Genomic DNA, 27,638 nt, shown 5'->3' on the forward strand with positions numbered 1-27,638 from the left:
TAAAATTAAATCATAAATATTTCCAATATACGTTCTGTAATCAACGTGTAGCAAAAAGATTTTCACTGTGCATTGCCTATTTTACCAAGTCTCACACAGGATTCTCTTGCCATCAGAACATGGCGTGAACAACATAAGAGTGGGGTGGGTCAACCATAGGTTTTATGATGCAAAGGGTTGTCCAGTTCAGTTCATTAATTTTGCATTCTGGGGGCAGGTTATGAATGGAAAGTGGAATGGAAACATGATTGTAATGTCTGCATGCATTCACAAATAATTACCAAACACCAAATTCTCAAGGTTTATTTTTTTTCCCCTTTTCTTGGTGACATGGCAGCAGCAGCTCCACAGTGGTGTTTGTGGGACCAGCATTCACACAGCCGTTAAGTAGAAAAACAATACAATGCTATACCAGAGAACAACCCCACAGCCCATTGCTGTTGAATGAAAAAAGCCAAACATTGAAATACTGCATGTGAGTAACTCAACAGCATCTACTTTCAATATACAGTACAGGTATATTGTGGCAGAATCCTAACTTCCCACAACTTTCAATTGTCGTCAAACGAAATACTTAATCCAGCAACTCTAGAATCAAACATTCGTAGCAGAAACGATGCAGAGGAGATTCTGAACAAAACAAACTATTAAAAAAATTGCCATCAAAGCGACAAATAGCATTTATTTCCGTCCCGCGCGTACAACATATTTGTGCCATAAACTAGCCCATTCAATATTTTAAGAATGCATTACTTTTGTTTTCTTCAACAGCAAAGAAAAATAAAAGTATTTAGGAAGAACATGCCAAGAAGGCTGACTGATGTATGTATTTACAAAGAGCGCTCCGTGTCTTCAAGAGGAGAGGCTACTACATCATCAATAACAATCACAGAGGCGCGAGAGCCAAACAGAGGAGTAGTAGAGGTCATCTGATAGGACTTTTCAAAGCCGATGCCGATATTTGGAAGAACAGGAAGGCTGATAAACAGATTTTTCTCTCTCAAAGATACTAATAGCCATAATTAATGTACCGATCTCTGTACACTAAAAGGCATTTGATTTTACAGTACTGTCGGAGTACAAGCCTTTCATTCAAGGCAGGCATGTTTTCTATATTTTACATTTCAAGCAATTTAATCACTCTTACAATTTAAGAGTAGTGCTGTTATTTTATGCATGTGAACACATTTAGAACTACACCGGATAATCAACATCATTATCAACCAATTTGCATAAACTATAAAAAACACTAAATTTGAAAGAAATGTGTGAGAAAAAAAAAACAAAAAAAAATCTGCCACATCCTTAGCCACCGATCCAACACAGTACCGATATGGTACAAAACGCAAACATCGGACAGATCAGTCTACCCGGTATATCGGACTACATCTACAGTAACATTTTCAGCCGAATCTATACTCCATAGTATGACATGTCGACGCGTTGTTAGCTTGCACATCACATGTGATGGAGCACAAATGGAGCATAAATTAAGCTTCAAGGAAAGCAACGGATGCAGGGGAGGGGGGGTGGGGGGGTTGGCGTGCAGCTGCAACAGTTAGTCAATGTCCATTTCAGGTTGTTGCTTCTCCGGCGTCGCTTTCTCTGTGCCTGCAGGTGTGCTCTTGTCTGGGCTATCCGCCTGGGGCTCTGCACCCTCCTGGCCGTTGACTGGCCCGTTCTCCGTCTTCTCCTCCTCCTTGGGAGGCTCCACCTTGGGCTTGGGCTTGGACACCACAGGGTTGCAGGAGGAGTACAGCTCCTGGAGAGAGAGAGAGAGAGAGAGCTTGCAGTTAGAAGAGGTTATTTATTTGACTGACTGACGGCTTTATATAATGTATAAAATATAGGCCAAGAAAAATAAATTATTATTATTTTTTAAATAAATAACGGCTCAGTCCATGGTGAACAAAGATAGGCGAGTGACTGGGCACTTGAGGCTCGCTAAGGGCGTGTCTGAAGAGCCACAAGGTCTCGCTGTCTGTCTCCCCAAAAACATTTAGCTAGGAATAGTGACTCTCAAGTGACTCTCATGGATGTACAGTACCTTGATTTTGGCGTAGATCTCATAGACTTTGACGGCGGGCTCCAGAGTGAGGGCCTGTTTGCTCTGTTGGTTCATTGTGCTGTTCATCCACACCATGGCCTCATTCACCTGCTTGTCCACTCTGAGGACCTCCAACTCGTCCAGGTGCTCATACAGCTCGTCCTGGAGGTGGGTTTCAAATGTTATGGGACTATTTATATACATAACGTGTATTTTATGTACGTCCATAAGCCATGATTTATATTTTGTCATACGACAGTGTCCAGTATCGGAGACAGCAGATCTACAAGTTCACAATACATTGCACAGCGATGCAGTTTGAGCTTGTAGATCTGTTATTGTCAACGTAGTACATATAAGTTACAGATACATTTTCTGTATTATTATTAGAAAAGGCACAATATTAGTAATAACAATAGTAGTAATAATAATTTAGCTAATATTGACGTTCAACATTGTTACAAGAAACAGACAGATTTACGAGAGTTTAAAACGACAGTGATTATAATATAATAATAAACTTTATTTATATAGTTTAACAACTTTGTATCTCAAACTAATTCAATTTATGAATGCACTAGGCATTCATTTGTTTCTAAGTAAACACATTTTGTGATTATGTTGATAACAAACAACTATGTATTAAATTAATGTTGTGATTTACCTTCGTCTTGTAAGCTTCAATGATCTTCATGTACAGCTGGATCTGTTTGCCCAGTTCCTCGAATGCTTTTGGTCTCTCCTGGGCCTCCATGTACCTCTCCTGAATAGGTTGGCCTAGATTCTATAGTGAGAGATGACATTTAGAGGTTCACTCAAATGACATGGAAAACTAGAAAAAATTCCTCCTCAGAGTACAGGTCTCCGCCAGGTAAGTAGAAGTCAATCTTAGCCAACCAGGATGAAATATGAAAAATCTGACAGTTCCATCTTGATGACCCGACTATGGAGATAAATGAATGTGAAGCGATTTGCATGATGTTTTGACTAAATCTGTAGGAGTAATAACAAAAACATTGTTTCGCAAAAATCGGCCTCCTGGTGGCGCTATAATAGGTCAATGTGAGGTTTCACAGGCTGGTAATGAGACGCTGATGATTTGAGAAGCCAATCAGGATGGAATATGAAAAATCGGAAAGATCCGTCTTGATCACATGACTATAGAGATTATGGGCCCTTACCCCTTATCCCTAAATTTATTTGCCATTTTGTACTATTTTTTTTAAAGATTTTAAAATAGTTCAACTAGCCAATCTACACGTTGTGAGCTTGTAGATTGGATATTTGAACTATTTTAAAAGGTTTTTCAAAATACAAAAAGTTGGCAAATAAGTTTAGGGATAAGAGGTAAGGGATTTGCGTGACGTTGTGTTCATGAGTTGAGGCATTTTGTTCAAAACGGACCATTCTGCAAATTCTGGAAGCCAATTTTAGCCAATCAGAATGAAATATGAAAAATCAGACAAATAACAGGCCAAAGTGAAAAATGTGTGGCAGAGGTTCTGCTCTGGCCTCCAGGGAGTGTGCGTGCACAGTTTCATGCTGACCGATCGGTCTAATACCGGAGATTAGGGGCTCCAATTTTGTCGCATCCTTTACCCGCAGCGCGGCCCGCAATTCAGCCGCTGACCGAAAATTACGAATATAGGAGCTTTCTCTGTCCCTTAATGGTATTTTCGTCCTGTGTCACCCGCTATATTTTTTGCCGCCACCGGTATTTGCGCCTAGAGGTGTGGTGGCAAATGGTTTAATCCGACTTGCCGAACTTTCCTTTTCGCTTCATACCGTTCCGTAGAGACGATCTACACACACGGTCTATATACCAAATGAAAGCAGCGGCAGCGGCTATGAAGCAATAGCACTAATGGGCGACGGTTAAGGGATCTATTAAAGGGATCTCTTAAAGCAAAGACTGGTGATTGGTTACATCTGGTTTAATTATTGCAACGCCCAAACCACACCTATGCATAATATAACGGTTAACGGGTAAGGGATTTAGACAGGTAACCAAAATACCAACTTTAGTGGGGGAACACCCTTTCCCCACTCCTAAATCCCCAAATAGTGGCTTTAGGAAGATGAGACAAAAATGGAGCCCTAGCTGTCCACAGACAGACGGACGAACACACACAAGGATGGACGGACACCGGACAGGGGTAAAAACATCTCAGACATAGTCTCTTCGTCAGGCGGAGACAAATATAACCTTTTGGTTGGATATCACAGAGTTTGTGGTGTAAGAGAAGATATTCTCTCTTACAGTACAAATATTTGGACTTCACAGTCACAGTAGCCCACATTGTGCCACTATCGTCTCTTCTTGTCATCAGGCAAGAATTCCCCACTTCTGTGCTACCCAGTGGAAAAACCCTAAAACTGTAACCTGACTCAATGGCCCAAATGGATGTAATAACTAGTAACTACTTATTAATGAATTGGAGCTTTAAATAAAATGCTTTTTTGCCTGAAACCTTGAGACTTCATGTATCAGAGGCTCAGAGACAGTCACCTTCAGTTCGGCCAGCTTGTCGATGTAAACTTGTTTCAGTTGGTCCTCTCCGTCCTCATACAGCCAGTTCTCTGTGTCCTCCAGTCTTAATGATAACGTGTCTCTGTCCTGCATTTGTGGGAGGATAAGAGAGTATTTATTTCAAAAATCTCCACTGCTGTCACTTTAGACAGCCAGTGAGTATCAATTGATTCGGTTTTCTCTAACCTAATCAATTAGTAAAACTTCAGTGAGCCATTTTTGCCATGTGGATACATTTAAAAATATGTTCCCACTATTCAAATATTATTATTCAGAATGGAAATGGGTAGCTCAAGGCAGAGAGGATGAAGGACATGAATGCCTTATGTATACTTTGTTGTAATGGTGGTGTTGTTCACCGGAAATAGACAATCTACAAGCTCTCAACACATTGCATCGCGACAGTTTGTGAACTTAGGTTGGTGTGATATTTTCAGTGAGCAATATGTATCCATGTAACGCACATCACGATACAGAATCAAATTGGGTATCTTGCAACAGAGCGGTCTACCACAATTAAATCACGACATTCTATCTAGTTCTGATTAATTGAAAATGGTGGAAGTGTAATGCTTTATCATGGTGTCGTCCACAGTAAGTACGTTTTTGTATTGACCTGTGCTTTCGTTTGAAATGTACCCCTTCTGCATACTGTTAATACATTTTCAATCATCAATCAAAGATATGTTGTAAAAGAGCGCTACTCACGGCTTCGCCCACAAACGTCTCCAGCACGCCGTGCAGTTTCTCTCTCATTTCGTAGACGTACTCCTCCACATAATTCTTAGCATCGTTCCTCTCCTTCTCCAGCTTGTCCTGCATGATCATCTTGCCCTGGAACAGATCAGAGGACGTGGAATTAATTAAGGGCCATCCACACCAAGAACTATAAGTATAAATATATCGTTGTCAAGCAGATGGCGGAGTCCACACCACAGATATAACAACACCGGCTACTGATATCGTTGGGATCAATTTTAACAATAGACACACTTGACAGCCAATCAAAAGTCGTAAATGCGTACATTACACATGGAGCACCATGCCAATGGCTTTTTTTTTTTTTTTTTTTTTTTTGAAGATATTTTTTTGCGGCTTACGCCTTTTATTGGTTTTTGAAGGGACAGACAGTAGGCTGACAGGAAACGGGAGAGAGATGGGGGAAGACATGCAGTAAAGGCCGTGTCGGGCTCGGGAGTCGAACCCGCGGCACACTGCGACTGGATTACCAGTCGGGTGCCCAGACGGTTACGCCACCGCCTGGGCCGCCAATGGCTTTTTGACTTGAGGTCAGAAGAGAGAATTTGTTTTGGATTTGTATTTGAAGATGGTACAAAGGCGTGGCTGTAACGGAAATGTATTTTGTTTTTCCGTTTGTTGGGTGAACAAGGCAGCCTTAACCTGACTCCGCATATCGCTCCGATCAGCATTTGATCGGACTACATCGTCTCTGCCCGAGAGGGACCAGATGGGAGCAGGAGGAGGAACTCACTGCTGCCGCCATCTGGCAGAGTCAGGTTAGGGCAGCCTAGGCTAGCAAAAACCAAATTCCATCCATTAAAACATATGTCTGATGCTTGGCACAAAACCTACAGAAGCAGACAAAAAGAGTGATAAAAGCAGCTATTCATTCTTTGCTCAGCTAAAAGTGTTGCCAGATAAAGACACTGCCTTACCAGGCACAGAGCATGCAGAGATGTATTATCTGAGTCTTGAAGTGAGTGCTGGTCTTTTCAAAGCATTACCTCATTCTCCATAAACAGATCCAGTGTTTGGGTGGGCAGCTCCCAGTGCAGGGTGCTCTCTATCGGTAGCTCCACTGTCTTCGTTTTCACTTTGGGCTTCTTCGCCTGCGGAGGCTGATCCGTCTTCTTCTCCTGCTGCTTAACATCATCTGGTGATGTCTGACAACAGGGCGGAGAAAATACTTTTAGATTATGCATATATGACTGCTTCACCCCCAAGGGGCCAGTGAGGCTATTCAACGTTGAAGCTCTGGGCCCTAGTGGTAGGAGGAGGGACTACAGGCGGACCCGTGGATTCATGACCAGGAAACCCCATGCAGCTGGGCTTTAACATTGAGCGCTCGGTTGCACTTCCGCATTTGACCACCAACATTTGGTGGTCAAATGCGGAAGTAGACGTTCTGAGACGGTACTTCCGGCAGTCTTCCGGGTGCTTCAAAACGCAACTGAGCAACTTCCACTGACATGAATAGCTGGGGGGGCGGAGCTTCGCGCCAGTTCAGTCTCTATCCTTTTATATACTTAGCCAGTAGTTAATCGTTATTGTGATTTAAAATCATCACACCTCCATGTCCTCCGTTTCTGATTTCTTTTCTCCGTTGGTTTCACTCTGTGATTTCTGCTCGTCCTGGTCCACCTGCATTTTATTCTGACATTAGACAAGATACACAACATACAAGAATTTTAGGGAAAGATTTGGCGCTGTGACAATTTCCTCTGGAGATTTACTGTGCCTGCCAATTAAATGTGTTTCATTGAGCAGCATAATAGCATTGTACTGTATTTTTAAAGGACCACTTCACGACTTTTCAACATATAATTATATCATATAATTGGTCCTCACTAATGGTCATGATAAAATTGCACAATAATCTTCTACTCAGTCTGTGTGGTCAGTTCAGAAGCCCGTCCACCAGTGACATCATCAATGGGGAATCCAAGCTAATATAAACTGCAGGCTTTCTATTCCTGAAAAGTTGCAATGCGAAAATGGTAGCCATCATTCTCACGATAATACAAATCTAAATATATATATATATACAGTATATAACAATAATGGACAGGTTTCTGAACTGCCCACAGCCCTTTTATGTGACACAGACACAAGAAATGATGAGTCATATTTGTCAGGTGAAACAAACGCTGCCCCTGTTGTCCCCCTTTCCCCCCCCGTATTATTATTATTATGGTCGCTACTACGTGATTGGCTACACGAGTGGTGCAGAGTCCCATTGGCTTAGGCGGCATGGGGTCGACTCCCATTGACGACTAGGTCGCTTACATTTCATGAGCTGTTATATGTCAGGTTTCACCTGAGAAAAAATTGTGGTATTTTATCATGAACATTAGTGAGGGCTGAAAGGTCCTTTAAGAAAGCCAAGTGCTGTTAGAACTCTGCTGGTATGGTGTTAGGCTTGCATATGTCTGTCTATACTCATACTTCTGGTGACATGTACATAAAACGTAGTGGTGCCAGTACAGCAGAGAAATCCTATGCGTACTGCTTTTAAAACGAATCATATCCCAATATTCAAAAGTCTTTGCATCGGTTAGTTGCGTGTTTCCACCAGTTTCAGTGACTGTCACCAGACTATCAATAGGCAGAGATGGCCAATTATCTTGTCTAGCCTGCGTGAGACTCTGGCACAATGAGTGCTTCAAATTCATGACCTCACCATCATTTATTTGCCATTACTTTTAAGGAGGGGAGTGTTGGAAGATAGGATATATTCTTTGAATTAATTTAAACAGTTCCACAGCTGGTTTGTAAACCACAGATGGTGTCGGATACACCAAACGAAAAATCCCAGACGAGTCAGGCATTAGAGATAAATCACATCTATCGCCTCAAAGCTGTTCTGAGCTTGTTAAGACATGATGTCGACATTCCCAACCCGTGACATGAATAATTACTCATTAACGAGAACTAGGTGTGTGCAAACCCTTCTATTCAGTACTGTATGTCAGTGCCAAAACTTGCACACACACCCACACCGACACCCACACACACACCTCTTCGTCTTTCACAGCCTGTTCCATCTCCATGGGCTCCTCGCCCTCAGCAGGTTTGAGGACCTCGACTAGCGAGGCGGTGGATACGCTGAACACCCCGTGTATGTTGACACGTACTTTCACCTTGACCTTTGAACTCTCACCGGACGCCTGGGGGACCACGTTTTGGACCATGAACTCACCTGGCAACGGAAAGGAAGGACAGAAGGTCAGAACAGGATGGGGAGAGAGGGCTTCCTGAGCTACAGTACACAGGACATTTTATATCAAGATACAAAACATTCCTTGTATTGTTTCAACAGGGTTTCAAAGGAAAATGAATCTCCCTTCAAAAGTTGCAATGAGCCCAAATATTTAAGCGCACATCAACAGAAGGTAGAGGGGAAACGTAGCACAACCACAGCTGTGGTATTAATCAATGTGATTACATAATAAGAGGCAGAGGCTAGAAGGCACTTATTGACTGATATTCTGGAAGGCTCCCTAAAGTACAGCACATAATGAGCCGCTATATTTATGAATAACAGAACATCTGTGGGCATTCTACTTAACGCACAGATAACAAGGTATATGTCAACTAAATGTTTAATATGTCTAATAAAAAAGGGGATGATGATGGGCGCTGCACTTGGAATATGAATTATTATATACATGTATACAAATAATTGAAGTAATGTTAATATTATCCCTTTGTACACGGATGCTCTGTTCATATAAAACATTTAATGCTTAATATATACTCCATAGTACAGTATAGGACAACACCACTGTACAATTGAGTATAGCTCAGGCTTCTGGTGTGGTGGGTACCTATAGTGGCATTGGGGTACGGCAGCTCTTTAAGGTCATTATAATAGGCTTCCAGGGAGAAGGGCTCTCTCCGGTAGAAGGTGAGGACCTTGGAGAAGGGGGCGGCGTGGTTCTTTGTATAAACCTCACATTCACTGCAAGAAAAGAGAGAGAGGAATCACTTTATTGGTCAATTACACAAGGTCATTGAACTTGATCAGTGTCAGCTGTAGTGCAGTGTCCATATACCCTGAAGGCGGCAGTTGTACTGCCGAAACGTTGGTTTTTACTCTGCATCCTAATAAATAATCGGCTCTTTGGCTATCAGTGTGTGCAGCCACTCTTTTGTCTTTTTAAGACTTAACTCTTTAGCTGTAGTGCAGTGACCATCTGGTGCGTTTTGGGGGTTCGGTTCGGTGCATTCCTCAAGGGCACTTTGAGTCAGGATTTGTCTTGTGAGAAAGTACCGCGATTATGCATTTAAAAAGAAAAACGATAGAACCACGTGAGGAAAAAGAAAACATTCAGACAGGTGCACACTTGGCATGTCCTGAAGCAGGCTTCTATGGTGATATGTAAAATTCACATAAAAGTCACTGGGTAATATTTCAGAGTTAGGCTTGAAGCAAATCTTCCTGGCACCGTTTTGCCATTAGGCAATCCGAAACGCGGCTCTCTGCCGTTCTTGTTTATCAGGTCAGCTCATGTGAAATTGGCACGAGTGCCTACCTCAGTCCCTCCTCGGCCGCTGAGTTCCATTTTAGGGAGATGGGGTATGGGACAACATCTGTGATGGAGAACTCTCTGACTTTGAAGGCAGGTGACAAGATGGCACACTAGGAGAGGAGAGGAGACTTAAAGTGTTATCGTCACATCACAGGTTTACAGGTGTAAAAGAGTCTGGGTGAAATTATATTCTGTACAAGCTCCAACAATTTGCCGTTACAAAATATAGTCATGACTCATGAGAATGGAGAACCAAACAAAGGACAACCATATCAAATATACATAAGGTGTGCTAAAAAAAAAGAAATAAAAATGTCTCTTGTGCAAGTAAGATGCATCACTTAGCAACAGATATCAAACATTTAAGTGTATACATAAGTGCTAGTGCAGCAACAATGGAGTGTATTCATAGACATAATTCTCTACATAAGTGAAAATGCTTGTGAGAGGAGAGGAGAGATCAACCCATCTGTCACACCTAATGTTTCGTTTCCACTTGGCCCAAGTGTACTACTGCGGTCCCGGTCGCTGCCAACCTGCCAATGTTGGTAATATCCAAACACATGTCTGCTCCGACTCACAGGCCACGAGGGCTTTCACCTGGGCAGCATTCAGGCTATCTGCCCCAGATCCCCTACGTACTGAACAGCTGCCCAGACCAACCAGCTAGGGTCGTTACTACAGAGACAATGACACGATCCCTCCCTGGCTTACCACCCGTACCTGGCCAAAATGGAGGCACCACTGTCGGGAAGTCAAGTGACCCCTTGGTGGCACTTTGTGATGATGAGTGTTACAGCCCCCCGAAACTCATTCACAGTGAGTTGAGAACAGTGAGAACACAAATAGAAACTGTGCCTCCAACAATACAGAAATCCTGGCCATAAAACATTCAGTGAATTGAGTGTGTGTGTGTGTGTGTGTGTGTGTGTGTGTGTGTGTGTGTGTGTGTGTGTAGGGGGGGTACCTGCAGGGCACATCCTCTTGCGACGGCTTCATCAGCATTTAGGGTGGTGCTCAGCTCCTTGCCGAAGAACTTGCTGATTCGTTCTTTGATGGTGGGGATCCTGGAGGCCCCGCCCACGATCTCCACCGCGTATATGTCTTCCTTCTTCAGCTCTGGACACAGGAAGCAGCATGGGTTCAATTTAAAGAGGACTGATTTCTATTGAGATGCACTGACCTAACCAAAATACTACATTTAGGCTAGGCCAATCTATTCTAGATTAAATTGTAATAAAATAAAAATAAAAATTGTAATTTATATGCAAGCACAAAGCAAGCATTTTAAGCACCTTACAAATGAATGCTAACTAGTGAAATGCATTATTTAGCAGTGTAAAATCTAAGGCTGACAATTTGGTCTTAAGACACCTCACAAGCATTCAAGTGACACTTGTCTAGGAAGACACAGGAGGTAGGAGGACATGATGGACAATTCTAGAAACACACACACACACACACACACACACACACACACACACACACACACACACACACACACACACACACACACACACACACACACACACACACACACACACACACACACACACACACACACACACACACACACACACACACACACACACACACACACACACACACACACACACACACACACACACGTTAAGGAGTCAGGCTTCCAGTGCCCAAAGGGTTGGGTTATGACAGCAGAGGATGGTAGCAGAGAGAGAGAGAGAGAGTGTGTGTGTGTGTGTGTGTGTGTGTGTGTGTGTGTGTGTGTGTGTGTGTGTGTGTGTGTGTGTGTGTGTGTGTGTGTGTGTAAGCACGTGACTGCGGGGACTCCAGTTGCTATTACGTCCATGTGTACTCACTAGTTTGTTCCATGACACTGCGCAGGGGAGCCTCCACTTTGGCCAGCAACCCTGCACACATGTCCTCGAACTGGCCCCTGGGAACACATAGGTCATACATTATTAATAGACACAGACAGATACACAAACAGACACATGCATAGGCTCAGAGCATATGAGAGTATGACAGAGACAGACACAGATACAGTAGCTATGCAGAGACAGAGTATAGTCCTGTACTTGGCCTGTAGACCCATTCGCAATTTAGTGTTAGGGGAATTTCTCACTTGAACTGACTCAGTGGGTCCCTAGACATGAAAGATCACAGAGGTGGCGCAATGGCCAAATAAAATCGGCTATGACGCAAATCCAACTATTTTACCTCAACTTTGCCTTGGGTGATTTTGACCTTGAAGTCATGGTCATGCTATTCCGAAGACCACAGCAATCCATCTCCCAGTAGTATAGAAGATTAATGAGAAATTCCAAAAGAAGAATCGTTCACTTTGTGACGCAAGCATGAATTTCATAAGGGCCCCTCATATGGGAAAAAACACTGGACGCTCAAAGATGGTGACCATTTTCTTGAAGAAGGCTGATGATGCCCAACACTCCCTGCTGACGCGTCATTCAAACAGCAATACGGTTGCGCAAAAACCCAGCCCAGCCTGCCTCTGATTGGCCCCCCTCCTACTACTAGTAAGAGGTATTAGGGCGCCCACAGGGCGGAGCATTCTCACATTCTAATACAGCTAGAAAATCACACTCTGGCAGCCATCTCGGTAGCGTGTCTCGCTAGTCATTAGACTTCCAATCCACACCTCCAGGGTTCGAATCCCGATGCCGCCACTAATTTTCCAACAACCGCAGACTACTTTTTAGCCGATGAAGTATAGTTTTAGACTACAACACTTGGCGTGGAAACTCACGCTTTAGCGCGCTCGGTGGTGGTGTCTCTCGTGGGTCAAGTTTGCTTGAGCCGACTCGAGTTGCAACCCGATATGGACAGAATAGTAAATCCTCGTCACCCAGAGTCGGCGAAGCAGTTCCATGTGCGTCAAGGAAGGGGACGTTCGGTAGGCCACGTTGGTGGGCAGGCACTTTACCACTGCACCACCCGAGCACCTTCAGTTTGAGTTTTGAGAGGACCTTGTCCTTCACATGATCAAAGAAAATCAGACCGGTCTGAAGTGAGTGGTGCAACAGTGCCCCCTGTTGGTACTCTAAATGTTGGTATTCTAAACAAAGGGACAGTTGGTACTCTAAACATAGGGACATAGCTGTTCCTTGGAGTGGTTGCACCACTCAAAAAAATAACCATGGAAACTGAATTTTGAGTGAACTTTGTCCAATTATCAAGAATGAATGTTCAATCTCAATACGTCTAAATCTCAACTGAAGGTTCATGTAATAAATATTTATTTCCTATTACTGTAGTCCCCAATAATTGCACACTATCAATGTTTTATGGTGTGTAATAGTCTGTGCACTTATCAGAGTTTGTGCCCTTGCTTATCAGCTAGGTACTCAAACAAACAACAAAAAAAATCCTTTGATTCATACAGACATGGAAACATTCCGCTTGCAGCAAGCCAGCCTGCCTCCACCACTCTTCTCATTAGACAGTTCAGTGCCCATGCACTTTACTTTTGCCACAAAAACTTCATACTACAGCACGTCGTCCCCCATGACCCCCATCTCATGGTCGGAAACCATGAGAGACAGACACTTTAAAGCACCATGAAAAACCACACAGTACAGGCTATAGGCTTGCGGAACCCATGCACAGAACTCTATATTATATTATCTTTCCAAGGATGGCTAGCTAATTATTTTGAAGGAGAGCCTTTCATGTACAACAATGACAGCTGGCAACTTGTCTTGAAATACAATAAACAGTCTGGAAAATACAATATCATAATGAGATTTACAATTATATTCAGACTGGAAAGTATCATTTTCTTATTTTAAATGTAGGCTAGTGAAGTTAAAATGGTCTCTCTCACAGGGTTTCTTCCATGTCTCAGTCCCGGAAAGGATTGGCCAGTAGTCAGTTTGAGCCACTTTGAGTGACAGCTGGAGACTTTGGGGTAAACGCTCGCCCCAAAACATGATTTACGTTTCCGTGTGTGCACCTTCTTCTAGACGGCTCGCCTCATACAGAGTCACGTCATAACATTTAAAATAAAATAAAGTTTGGTTATTTATATGGTCATGTGGCTTCAGGCCAACTGTATTCGCACATTGGCAGCCATGCGGAGACACACAGCTGGGTCATTGCTTAAATCAACACTCTGTGCTTAATCTGTTGGTGATATCACATGCTGTAGTTAGAGAGTGAGTGTATGTGTATGTGTGTGTGTGTGTGTGTGTGTGTGTGTGTGTGTGTGTGTGTGTGTGTGTGTGTGTGTGTGTGTGTACAACAGTCTAGACAGGACAGAAGCATCCATTATACCTGTGGTGTTGGGCACTGAAGATATAGGCTAGCATGTGGACTTGGTATAAGGAATAGAACAATGCACGTAAAGAAGGATAAAGGCATATTATAAAACATTGATTGTGATAATGACTTATGAGTTTAGAGACTTTACATCACACACTGACCTGTTGAGTTTACCAGACACATCGATGTCATTCATGAAACACTCTATGTTGAGGGGGAGGTCGGATGAGTTGGCACTCATCAGCTTTTTGAGTTTCTCACACTCCTGGTAGAGTCTGACCAGCGCCCGTGGCTTAGACCTGACATCAAGCTTGTACTTCTTCCCAAACTCCTCGCAGAAATGGGTCACGAGGACCTCGTCAAAGTCCCTCCCGCCGACATCCGATTCGAATGCAGAGGCCAGGATCTGAATTAAAGTGACAGCTACTTCAATATCAACGAGATCCTCTTCCTTAATTTCCCTTTGCATGTGGATCATTTATTTTAATAATTAATAACCAATGAAATGTGGGGCATTTAAAGTCATTACATTAGTGTATGAATTTGCATGTCTGCCCTTTACCCCTGTGTATTTCCAACACTCATCTTCATCATCATGGTGCACAGTCTCAAATTCCAAAGACTATTAGAGAGGCGATCAGTAGATGTATCATGTGAGTGCCTGCATGATTAGTGCGAGTGTGAGTACCAGGAAATTATGCAACACCACTGCTCAAAACCCACCTTGAGTTTCCCCTTGTTGAAGGCACACACTGAAACCTGGTAGCTGGAGTGTCCTATGTCTACAAACACCACTATCCTGGGCTTCTCCTCGGGCGCTGGCAGGTCCTGCTTGTAGATTCCGTAAGCCAGGGTCACTGCAACAACACAGAAGAGTGTGAATCATGCCTCAAGTCTGTGCTCGCTGTGGTGCAAGTTAATGCCACTTACCTGAACTTGTATTGTGAGCTTTCTTCAAAAGCTCACAATACTTTTCTGTAATACTGTGTATTCCGAAATACCATGGTGGTGCATGCACACAGACCTGCAGATAAGGCTTGGCCATAGTTCCCCCTCAAACGCTGTAGAACATTTTCCACATTTCCAATGCAATCTGAAAATCTTTTAGGTGGGGACCAATTATTAGACAAGTGGTTAAGGCAAGTACCAGGTTCGAATCCCAGACTGGGCGGACCTTTGCTGCATCCATTATACTGATATCAATAAAGGCAAGAAATGCCCAACAAAAGAACTCAACTAAACTGGCCAATGTTGCCCCAATTAAGCAATCCCACACAAATTCAAATCAAGGAGTTTTAAAAGAACTCAAGGGTCCTATGAAGTAGTAGTAGAGCAAGACCGAAATACCGCAATAAATCAGCCATTATTTGGCTTCTTTTGACAACATCGGTATCAGTAATTATGCAGCCAATGTATCCCGATTTTCTTTACTTCTTTCAACCTTGCATCTTTATTTTGGGCATGACATTTTTCACGTTTTCAAAAATTGCTCACAAAAAGCTCACAATGCGTTGCAAGTTGTAATGCATAAATAAAAACTTAAATACATATTTTCAAGTTGAGTAGAAAAAGTCCATACATAGTTTCCTTTGAGCTCTTTCTGTAGCATTCATACTTGGGGTTAATTTCTGGTTTTGTGTTCCACATCCTTCACCGGCAACAACAAACTTATTCTTGCGAACAAGAAGGCACTGGAGCAGCTCAGACGATTTAGGCCCTTATTTTATTTGTAACAGGGTGCAGGTAAAAAGCGACAACGTTTCGATGTGTCAATTACATCTTCGTCAGGTCATAGCCCGAGGGGGCAACACAGTAAGGCTCATTGTGTCCATTGTGTCCTCTATAGGTAGTATAACAGAACCCCTATCCCAATATGTAGACTTCTTCCTGAGGAACCATGTCCAATCCTTGCCGTCATATCTTGGCGATACCACAGACGTTCTGAACATCATAGCCAACCTTAAATGTAACAATGAGGCTATATTAGCCACTTTGGATGTTCAGAGCCTCTATACCTGCATCCCACATCACACTGGTCTCACTGCCATTACACAATTCCTGGGGAAACGCCCCAGTAATGTTTTGCCTCCCTCCATGTTCCTTGTGGATTTAGCAGAAATTATTTTATCCAACAATTATTTCAAATATGCTGGTAAATTCTATCTCCAGTCTCAGGGCACTGCTATGGGCAGTGCTTTTGCCCCCTCCTACGCATGCCTCACCATGGGCTTCTGGGAAGAAAAATATATCCACAATCCCCAGAATAACATCTTTCATTCTAAAATTGCACATTGGAGTAGGTACATAGATGACATTCTGCGTATTTGGACAGGTAGCCAAGATAAATTAAATCTCTTCTTTGCATATGCTAATTCCACCACTGATTTCCCGTCGTTCACTATGGAACATGATCTCCATCAAATACATTTTCTAGACCTCACTATTTTCAAAGGGGATGATGGGAAACTAGAAACCACCATCTACAGAAAACCCCTCAGTAGGAACACCCTCCTTAAAGCCGACAGTAACCACTCTAAACGGCTCACAAGTAACATCCCTGTAGGCCAATTCCTACGTTTCAGGAGAAACTCTACTCCAGACTTTGTAAACAAAGCCACAGAGCTCACTAATAGTTTTCTAGAGAGAGGTTATGCCACAACCGACATTGACTCGGCATACGACAGAGCTTTACACACTGACCGTGAGACCCTCTTACAAAAGAAACCCAAGACGTCATCTAACAGACTTTGTTTCTCCACTCAATACACACCAGCAGCAGGCTCTATTAAAAACATTTTAAAACATTGGCATGTCCTTCAAAGTGATCCACAAATGTCCAATACCTGTACTGACCCCCCTCTTTTCTGTTTCAGACGCAGTCGTAGCCTGAGAGACCGTCTGGTGCACTCTGACCTTACCCCAGCCCCCCCTTCTTGGCTTAGTGTCACCACCAGACCACCACTCAGGCTGCTTCTGCTCTACACCACTGCTGCTGTGCTGCCCTTGCCGCCCGCCCCCTACTGGGGCCCTATTATTATTTGTGCTGTATGTCCTTGGCCATTTACTTGGCCCCCAAAGCAGTCTATCCCCAAACTAGTTTTGGTCTTCTGCCTTAATTTGGGTTTTAATCTTATATATGTATGTACTTCAAATATGAACTTGACAGTTGTCTCTTAACAGTTCTACTGCCGGGAATTGTTTGATCCAGTGTTGCACCGCTGCGTAATACGACAGACCCGCTATTTGTTTTATGAACCTAAATCGCATCGCATTAAAAATAATAATAAAAAAAGTCCGCCTCTGCCGTGGAGCAGGGGGAGAGAGCGTCATGTTATGACGACGAAACCGGAAACCTAGGGCTTCTGGAAAATTGAGCCCAATGCAAGTGGACGGGGGGCTTGTTTGGACTACAACTTGCTCTGCACTCATCATAACAAGACGACGGACCATTTCTTACCCGATTTTCACGGAACAAATGCCGAAATACTTCAGCGTATGCTCCAAAGGTAATAAAACAATCCAGGCAGCGTAGGATATTTGATTAAAAGGTGGGTTCCGCGTGATGTGGCGTCAAACTGTTAATCCAAAAATGCTGCTCTATTTTTGTATTTGACACCTTACTTAAATATGAACTTGACAGCTTTCTCTTAACCAAAAATGTTCTATTTTTGTACTTGACACTTTACTTAAATATGAACTTGATAGTTGTTTCGAAAACCAAATATGTTCTATTTTTGTACTATTCTTTCTACACCTGTGTATTTATAGTCTGTATATTTATAGTCTCAATGCACACTGGATAATCCCTCACTGTTAGGTTCCACGTGAAAATTATGTATGAACTAATGATTGCTGGCTGTGTGACATTGGTTAACCAAGGGCCTGCCCCCTGCACCATGTGTGTACTTAAGCCTTACTGTGTTGCCCCCTCGGGCTATGACCTGACGAAGATGTAATTGACACATCGAAACGTTGTCGCTTTTTACCTGCACCCTGTTACAAATAAAATAAGGGCCTGAATCGTCTGAGCTGCTCCAGTGCCTTCTTGTTCGCATATATATGTCCTGCTCCTGAGATGCACCAGATTGGCCTGCTATAGGCTAGAGGCGCGGCTGGAACTCCCTTCTAAACAAACTTATTCTTGTTGGATATATTTGAATAAAAGGCCAATTTTCTTAAAGCTGGGCCTATACTAGTTTGTGCATTTTGAGTAGCAATTAGTTCAAATCTTCCAGCGGCAAAACAGTACTACTACATAAATATAAAGCAAAACCTGCCAATGCATGTCAGATACCCTTTATGCAATATAATGTGGCGCAATGTAATAGGCATTGCTGAATGGAATTGTAAGGGTGAATTGAGTTCAAATAGTATCAGTAAGTAATGGGAAAATAATGCAAATGTCTGCAGTAGGTCCCTGTCATTTACCTGCAGTGGTCTCATTCATGAGTCTTAAACAGTTAAGGCCTGCAATCTGAGCCGCATCCATCACGGACCGCCTCTCTACGTCAGTGAAGTAGCTTGGGACCTGAGAGGAAGAAGAACAAAACTTGGTGGTGGTTTACAGCAGTGGTTCCCAAACTTTTTCATATCAAGGACCCCCAAATCAACATTTATTAGGCCACGGACCCCCCATTTGAAAACATATGCCAGTGACCCCGATATGGGAGATTTTTACGGCTCTAGCAGTGATTCCGAAACATATTAATTTCAAGGACCCCCAGTTTCACACGCATTATGCTACGGACCCCCGATTTAATGGCATTTCTATCTCTGGTACCCCAATTTATATTCTAGAACCACTGTTAATTTAACTCTGAGAGTGTACAAATGGAACCAAATGGACCCGTTGTACAGTCTCAGAGTTACAGACCCATAACTATAATTGAGCTAGGTACCCCCTGGAACTCCCTCAAGTACCCCCAGGGGTCCCCGGACCCCACTTTGGGAACCCATGGTTTACAGCACAATGTGTCAAGCATTGCTAAGGGGTTCATTTCACACAGGGGACCACCAATATAAAAATGCACGCATGTTCCGTGAACCTGAGGCATTGAATACATGTTCCGTGAACCTGAGGCATTGAATACATGTTCCGTGAACCTGAGGCATTGAATACATGTTCCGTGAACCTGAGGCATTGAATACATGTTCCGTGAACCTGAGGCATTGAATACATGTTCCGTGAACCTGAGGCATTGAATACATGTTCCGTGAACCTGAGGCATTGAATACATGTTCCGTGAACCTGAGGCATTGAATACATGCATCTACCAAATGGCACATAACATTTTATTTTGATTTTAAGTATTTATAAGATCCCCATTAGCTTACTGTGCAACACAGCAACTACTCTTCCTGCAGTCTCATGTGAGATCGTATGAGAAAAGACGACATGCACATCCCAAAGAACAATACAATGGGTGCTGGATCAAATACCTTATAGATTAGCTCCCATTAAGAGGATTGTATTGGAATTATGTCACGTGACGCGTTGAGCAACAAGAGCTTCCTCTAATTTCTCAATCATATTTAGCTCAAGGAACATTTCAGAAGAAGTCTTGTAGTATGATGTTCACATATACTTCCAAGGTACTCAATTCTCAAAAGTCTGAGGAAGGAATTCTTGCTCGAAACATTACGTCATTGCAACAAAATACTCTTAATGAGAGCCATTTGGTGTATGGAAAACTAACACAAATAATTAACATACAAGTACAGGCATATTTCACTAAAGCCAATTAGCCTACAGCCAGAATAATGCCCAAAGCTGTGGAGAAATCAATAGTTTTTTTTTTATGCCTTTCGTTGTTAACAATGCATAAACTGCCTCACAAGATATCTGGATAATGTTTCCATATTAGTCACTTAGAGTAACAGAGCAAAACATCTCCTTGTGTGAAAGCACCGAGAACTAAAGTTAGCTATTGGCTTCAATAATAACATCTCAGCCATGAGAAATCTCTAAGGCTGATGGGAACTGTGTGAAGTTATGCCATCTCGCTGAAACAACTTATCTCAGTGAGAATACAGGACGTGCGGCGTGCGCCCTTTGCTCTGTGATGCGGTTGTTATGGTTGTGCTCTTGTCATCAAATGATAGAAAACTGAATAAGTGTTAAGCTGTCAAAGACATGTCATTGTAACACCCAATTTGGGTGTTTTGAAGTGTGCTGTTACACTGGATCTCTTCAAAAGAGCTTTTAGATTCCTGCCAGACACAAACTGAACAATTAATCTAGAACACTGGTATGTGGGATTGGAGTCTGACTAATTTGCAGTATGTCATTAGTGTCCTTAAAATGTCTAAATCCTTTCTAATTTTAATGACTCTTTTTCGACACCCAAAGGGCCCCCTCAGTCTCTGCAGGACTGAGATGGATGAGTCAAGATTGGTGGTGGGCGTCTGTTAGAAATCGCTTACGGAGATAACGCAGTCGGCCACTGGTTTCTTCAGTGCACTCTCAGCAGTCTCCTTTAGTTTGGTCAGCAGCATGGCGCTGACCTGCTCGATGCTGAAGACCTTCTCCTCCTCCATGTACATCACCTTGTGTGAGAGAGTGTGAAACAAAGAGTTAGGCAATTACGGTGTCGTAGCAGATGACTGGCGGATACATACCATTGTTTAATTCAGTCCTTCTCCAAGTGAATAGTTTTACTATGTATCTGTACTTTAACTTCTGTGCCCTCCTGACTGAAATTCCCCCGCGGGATCAATAAAACAATCAATCTAATGTGACAATGGCAGATGGAAAAAACAGATGCAATGCTTAGAATTTAGCACATTCATTCATGAACCATATCAAGTCAAATCACATAATATTAATCACATAAATACTAGCATTACTATTGTGTGCATGTCAGACTCATAATAGCCAAATATTTGGCAAAAATAGGCAAACATTCTGTGTAAATGCCTGATCTAAAAGCTCACAACACGCAACAATGCACTCTGAGCTTGTACATCAACTACTCTCGGCAAAGAGATTGGTGTGTAGAGTCTGTAGTGTAGACTAGAGGGAAAAAAGTAGGGGACCAACCTGGGGGGGCATGGTCAACGTGAATTCTGACTAATATCATGTTTGTACTAAATTGGACAAAGAATTTGAAAACAAGATATGATGTTGCAGATTCCTGATATCCTCGTTCCACTACTGGTGCATATTCCTTTAAAACCTAAAAAATATATAAAAATTTAAAAAAACACTGTAGTAGTTGATCTTACTTTGATGCCAGTTGTGCCGGAAGGCATCTGTGCCAGGTCATACATCAGGGTCGACTTGGCTGACTGAACGTAGGGGTCTGAGATTCCCCTGCCATGGAGACGCTTGAAGCCCTGAACAGTGTTCTTACAATTTGTCACCACCTGGCCAGGAGCAGCAAAGGATTGGAGATGTGGAGAAAGAAATAGAGAGATACAGAACATTTTCCATCAAAGAATTGCCTAGCCTTAATAATGCTCTCGAGGACTGATAATGATGCATCTTTTGGAAATATTGCTGGAAGGTTAATATTAATGGGACCGTACAAAGCAAAGCATCATTGAATCTGGTTTAGATCAGAACAGTGGAAAATAACTGAGTAATAACACTGCTGTTTTGGTTCTGGAAAAGAAAAGTAAAGGTTCATAGTAGAGGGCAGCACGGGTCCACCCGGACCCGAATACCCGAGATCCGAACCGAGAACCGAGCCGGGTCGGGTGCACAATATTGACATGCCGTCGGGGAACGGGTCGGTTCCATTTCAAAGCTGCAGGCCTCGTTTCGGGCATCTGCAATGCAGAATACCCGAAATGCCCGTGCAGGACCCGATTTTTATTATATATTAAACCTTTCAACTTTAAAAATAGGTTTTGAAAATAGACATTATGGTATGCGTGCGTTCAACTGCGTTGTAATGATTATGTTCTAAAATACACGCCTCGAGGATTTGGAAATGGAACGTATCCACTGGTGGTGGGTGTGTCACAGTGTGTGCGCAGCGCGCGCACAGTCACACACAACACGGACAGTAGCTATCATCACCATGGCGGCCCCCTTCTTGAGCGAGGTGAAACGCAAACTACAATCAAACGATTACAGCACGCAATCTCCTAAGGGGAAGTCGGATGTCTGGGACAGTTTTGTTATCATTGTCGACGCGGACGGTAACAATGTTGGTGCTGCTAAATGCACAAAGTGTGACTCACTGCTTACCTACGACATGCAGAAGACGGGGACATCTAATAAGACGAAAGTCCGTGGAAATGTAGTTCTGTTCTGAATCTGCTCTGCATTGTGCTGTGCAACTGCAAGCGCTGAAAATAGACGATCTACAAGAAGATGGTTAAGTACAGTTTGCACTGCAGTGCAAACTGTACTTAACCATGCGACGCATTGCGAGCTTGTAGATCGGCTATTTTCAGCGCTCCTTTGTAGAGGCGGGGGTGATGCTGACGTTCAGTCACAGTGTTCACTTCAGTCTCATAATCACAGTCACGGCGAAAATAAGCATAATATAGGATTGGGCACACCACGGGTGTAACGGGTCTTTCGGAACGGGTAGGTTTATTTCGGATCGGATCCTGTTTTTAACGGGTCCGTTTCAGACCGGATCCAAAACTTTCGGGTCCGGGTCCGGGCCGGGTGCGGCCAATTAGAATGTTTTCGGATCCGGATCGGTTCTGTTCTGATATCAACGGGTCCGTTTCGGACCGGGTCCAATTTTATGGACCCGTGCTGCCCTCTAGTTCATAGCAACGATAGAAGTGAGAGCAATAGAGGAATAGAGGAACAGAGGGTGATTTTAGTGACCCTACCTGGCTTTTTGCAGCGGCTCCTATTGTCCGATTCCGTGGTCCAAATGACACAAAGGACCTGGAAGACACAAAAACTAAATATTCAGCTGCATCTTTAACCAATTTACCAATTGGGCATGTAATTATATGGTAATAACCATATATTTTTTCTCTCAAAATGTGTTAAAAACTTAAAATATCAGATGTTCAAGATCACAATGCGTAACATTGTGACGCATGAACGGCTATTTTTGCTATTTATAACTCTAATCCCAACCCATCAATCCAATAATGGCCAAAAACATTTACAGAATCCTTATCCAATATGATCCCCTGACAAATCTAGCCTGAAACATCACATAGTATGACAGCATTCATACTGTAGGTGTGCCTTTGTCTATTATTTGGGATGGCTTGATACCACAATTTAATTACAGATACCGAGACCACAACATTGAGTATATGCTAAAATCCAATACTGTAGCATTTTTTTCTCTTAATCAATAAGCTGTTAATAAGCCATAGTAGCTCATAAAACAGTCACAGTATTGGATTCTGCTCTTTTGCATTTTTTCTTCTTTAAGCCTAAAATACCGCTGCAGGCAGTTCTCAGTCAAGTGCTACAATGAGCAGCTATTGTTGTTGCTCCAACAGTATATACGAGCATTTCAGGTGTATTTGATACACAATGTAATGGTTTAACCAGATTTCCATCTCAAACTAACGTCTAAGAAGCATAAAGTATGTTATGATTTGACTAAGTATCAAACAAATAGAAGTTTGTCGCACTCTGCTACGATTACTAGACTCAATCACAGGGCCCAATACGGCAACGAATAGACCTAAAATGTAGTATTATTGTTGATTGCTGCCTGCAGTTATTTGTAAACTGTATAGTCTTGTAGTGCTTGAATTGCTCCACCTATAGCTCTGCATAGGGCTGTGATATAAACACTGCTGTCATCATCGTCCCTGCCAAACACAGATGTCAAGATGCCGGGCGTCCCAACAAACTCATTTGGCTATGTGTGTGTGTGTGTGTGGGGGAGGAAAGCCGAGCAGGGCGGGCGACATCTGTTGCTGCTCTAGCGGCTCGGGGTAGGTCTGAATATTGCCAACAACCACCTGATAGATACGTATCACGATACAGAGTTCACGATACGATATCTATCACGAAACTTATGCGTTGATTTTGAGTCCTATAGACCACTGATTGACGATGTTTAGAAAAATACATTGTCTGACGATTTTAAGTTTCCAAATCAATTTGAAAAACTTGGTTGATAATATTTAAACAAAAAGCAAGGAAACAAATACAAATAAAAATAAATAACATTTTGATGGATAAATACAAACGTTCTAATCATATATCGTAACTGCTGGGCGGAAACTGATGCTGATGTTAAAGACGCGTCACACACAGCATTTCCTGCCGTATCGATAAATGGTATGATACAATTATCGGGCAGGAATACAATACGATTATTGCCATATCAATTAATTAAACCCACCCCTACTCATGGGGTCACGGTGCTTGTTCAGTGGGAGCTGAACTGGGAAGAATAGTATGTCTTATATTGAGGTTTGCAGGTAACACATTTCACATTACTGCTTTAAAAATAAGTTGTTTTCTTTCCATGCGGTTTATTTGAACAAACATTCTGCTTTACTGGGGTGGGCCGCCGTTAAAATACCAAACTGTTGAGGTATATTTAAAGACATACTTTAGCAAGTTTATATTTCTATTTTGCATCAAATGTTCTCACCAAAATATAGAGAGGAGTATCCATAACAAGCATTGTAGTAGTATTCTATATGGATCAAATCCTAAGGATATTAACCAGAATAACCACCCCTAAATGATAGGTGAATGAGAATGTATGAATGATAGAATTATTGCAAGAAAGGGATGAATAAAGAACTTGAACATCCCGTTTCTTACACACACAGCATATGGTTATTGACATGCCAATGTTCATGCATGAAAAATGGAGACAAATTTAAACATGTCTATTCTTGAAGAGAAACAACAGTCTGAACTCTGAAGTTCTTTTTTTTAATGACATTCAATACAAGAAACGGCCTAGATGAGCCTTATAGATGTAAAAAAAAAAAAAAAAAAAAAATCAAAAATCATGGGAATGTGGCAAACAGCTATTCAGGGAAACCTCTAGAAAGATTGTAGACATTAAGTTGGAAGTATTCAAAGAAAAGTATTCAATCAACCAATGCTATATAAATAGACAGAATCTTACAGATAGTAATAATTGTGTAATAATTAGGCGTCACGGGTTAGGGATAATAATATCTCCATATCAATATATTTACATTATTTAGTGACTTTCTCTAGAATATTCCAAAGTGGTAATTGGCCGATACGTAACGTCGTCGTCATAAGCCATGTACAATAACGCAGGACGCTCGTTTTGCAGTGCGGGCTGTGCCGCTCCGCCATGGGTGTCGGTGCAATGGACCCACAAGCTATAACCCGAGGAGGAAAAACCGCCCGCTCGGGACAGTCTTTGACAGCTCAGTACAGTAATAACGAGCATAGCTAGTTAGCCTTCTAAGGACGCTTCTTGTTCTTTATCCGTTATTCTAAGAACACGAGGACATGGTTGAACTTGGATCGCATTAAAAAAAACAATGTTTCTACAGATTACCCAGATTATATAGAAAATAAAACCGTAGATTGAACATTCTAATGTAAAAGATTGTGTTGAGATCTGTCTGTTAGGACTCACGTGTATTAACGGCTGTCACACAAACAGGGGGCTAACTACCGTTAGCTTTAGCATCCATGCACAGTGTGTGAGTGAGGAGGATGATATATGAATATGATGATTGGAAAATGAATGAATGAATGAACCGTACGCATTAAAGCTGTGAATCTTTGTACTTACGGGGTGCATCGGTCGCTGTATTCATTGGCGACGGTCTCGATCCCTCCGGATCGGGCTACAGCTACATAGCAGCTCTGGAAGCCCAAGTCAAATCCCACCACTGACATCTTTACTGTCCCTTCCTTTCTTCTCTCTGGCTACTGAACACAATCTACAATGACAGATAGATGGTTTATCACTTAACAGTCTCAACGGTATTCATAATCCACAGTAGTAGTAGTAGTAAACTGATGACACCACCGGTGTGTGGTGTGGTGGCTATGATAGGCAACCAGCAGTGACACTGGGAGGTGCTAATTTGCGAGAGCCTGGTTTTATTGTTCGTCGCGCGTTGGTGCCGAGCACGGACAATAGCCGATCTGCAAGCTCACACCGCGTCACTCCGCGACGCGGTGTGAGCTTGCAGATCGGCTATTTCCCGGTAACTCTTCCGCGTAGCATCGCGAGATTTGCCTCCAAGTTCTAGATGACTCTGGACATTTCTACAACCATGTGGAACATGCTCGTTGAGTCATTGGCTGTATGGTGGAAAAAATCGATCGGCTAAATTTAAAGTGCTCTCAGGGTTACTGTATAAACAAATAGCTTAATTGTGCCAAATATATATTATCATGAAATTAAACTAATAATAATTAGCACAGTTAGGCCGCCGCCTAACTGTAGGCCTACACGACACCTCACAAATCGATTCAACCAGGGCCAAATTAGCCATTGGGCCAATGGGGCCTTGGCCCAGGGGCCCTTGGAGTCAGGTGCCCTTAAGGAAAATGTAATGCTCTGTAATGGGTTTGAGGCCCTGAAAAAAACACCTGGGGACCTTCATTGGCCATTGATTTTGTTACATTTAGAAAAAATGTTACCGGCCCAGGGGCCCTTGTGGGGGTTAATCCGTCCCTGGATTCAACCAGGGGTAGTGTACAGTTAGGCGGCGGCCTAACTGTGCTAATTATTATTAGTTTAATTTCATCAAGAATTGTCGGCTTCATAAAACATTTCAGAATAAAATACAACATGACATAATATAAAAAGAAACTTAAAAAATAAAGAATGAAAGAAAAACTAGAAAACTATATATTTAGCATTTTAAATAATCTAATTTTAGTTCAGGATTATATCAAACAATAAAGAATGAATGATATATGCAAACAATAGGCTTTTGCTAATATAACCGTGACATTACATAGCCTTGTATATACAGTAGCCTGCATGCAGCAGCATATTTGTGCAAAAATACCAAATGAAAATGTGCAGAAGATTTGACCCAAAAAATAAAAATATGCATGGGAAATAAAAAAATACACCATTTATCAAATGTAGCTGTTTACATAAATATCTAATAACATTACATAGATATCTGTTGAAATGTAGGCCTATTGTTATAAGAGTTGAAAAGATAAATAAATAAATAAATAGCCTACAAAAAATCCTACGCCATATAAACGTATAGGTATAAGGCTACTATAGGCCTAGTGGCCTATACAGTACATAGGCTATACTATACTATAGGCTAGCCTATAGGCCTCCTAGGCTATAGGCCTACTATACACAATACTATACTATACTATACTATACTATACTATACTATACTATACTATACTATACTATAGCCTATTACCAGTAAGACGCCTGAGGATGAGAACTGAGAAGCGCGTGCACTAGCCATATGGAGCGTGTCTTGAGTGTACAGGGTGCGATGAGGTCAGATCAACATATGGAATGTCAGAACAGGTCAGCTCCATATATGGAGATCTAAGGGTGGCAGCGGGGGAAGTGTCTTGAATGTATATGGTTTGATCAGGGCCCAGGTTGGGCCGGGCCTTAATTTTCGGGCCTGTTGAGAACTCTAGTTT

General features: G+C 42.3%; 1 protein-coding gene across 1 annotated transcript; it reads right to left on the bottom strand.

Moving 5' to 3' along the window:
- Positions 1 to 287: 287 nt before the first annotated feature.
- On the bottom strand, positions 288 to 26,072 carry hspa4a (heat shock protein 4a). Its single transcript, XM_079508446.1, has 19 exons — positions 25,789 to 26,072; positions 22,907 to 22,964; positions 21,335 to 21,475; positions 20,534 to 20,656; positions 18,539 to 18,638; positions 14,834 to 14,967; positions 14,272 to 14,516; positions 11,689 to 11,765; positions 10,818 to 10,969; positions 9,854 to 9,960; positions 9,146 to 9,279; positions 8,336 to 8,517; positions 6,888 to 6,971; positions 6,323 to 6,481; positions 5,286 to 5,411; positions 4,557 to 4,664; positions 2,712 to 2,831; positions 2,048 to 2,209; positions 288 to 1,762 (listed from the first exon to the last, which is right to left on the bottom strand). Exons 1-19 carry the CDS (start codon positions 25,893 to 25,895, stop codon positions 1,559 to 1,561), a joined length of 2,523 nt encoding a protein of 840 aa, XP_079364572.1. The 5' UTR covers positions 25,896 to 26,072; the 3' UTR covers positions 288 to 1,558.
- Positions 26,073 to 27,638: the final 1,566 nt, after the last annotated feature.

The sequence above is a fragment of the Electrona antarctica genome (genome assembly GCF_951216825.1).
Source record: "Electrona antarctica genome assembly, chromosome: 8".
Taxonomy (NCBI): domain Eukaryota; kingdom Metazoa; phylum Chordata; class Actinopteri; order Myctophiformes; family Myctophidae; genus Electrona; species Electrona antarctica.

Excerpts from the sequence above, each read along its gene's own strand:
- hspa4a (XM_079508446.1), bottom strand. The coding sequence starts at position 25,895 with ATGTCAGTGGTGGGATTTGACTTGGGCTTCCAGAGCTGCTATGTAGCT. Across the intron at positions 14,968-18,538 it reads CATGAATGAGACCACTGCAG|TGACCCTGGCTTACGGAATC; the intron begins GTAAATGACAGG and ends GTGTTGTTGCAG. Across the intron at positions 11,766-14,271 it reads GTGTCTGGTAAACTCAACAG|GGGCCAGTTCGAGGACATGT; the intron begins GTCAGTGTGTGA and ends ATGTGTTCCCAG.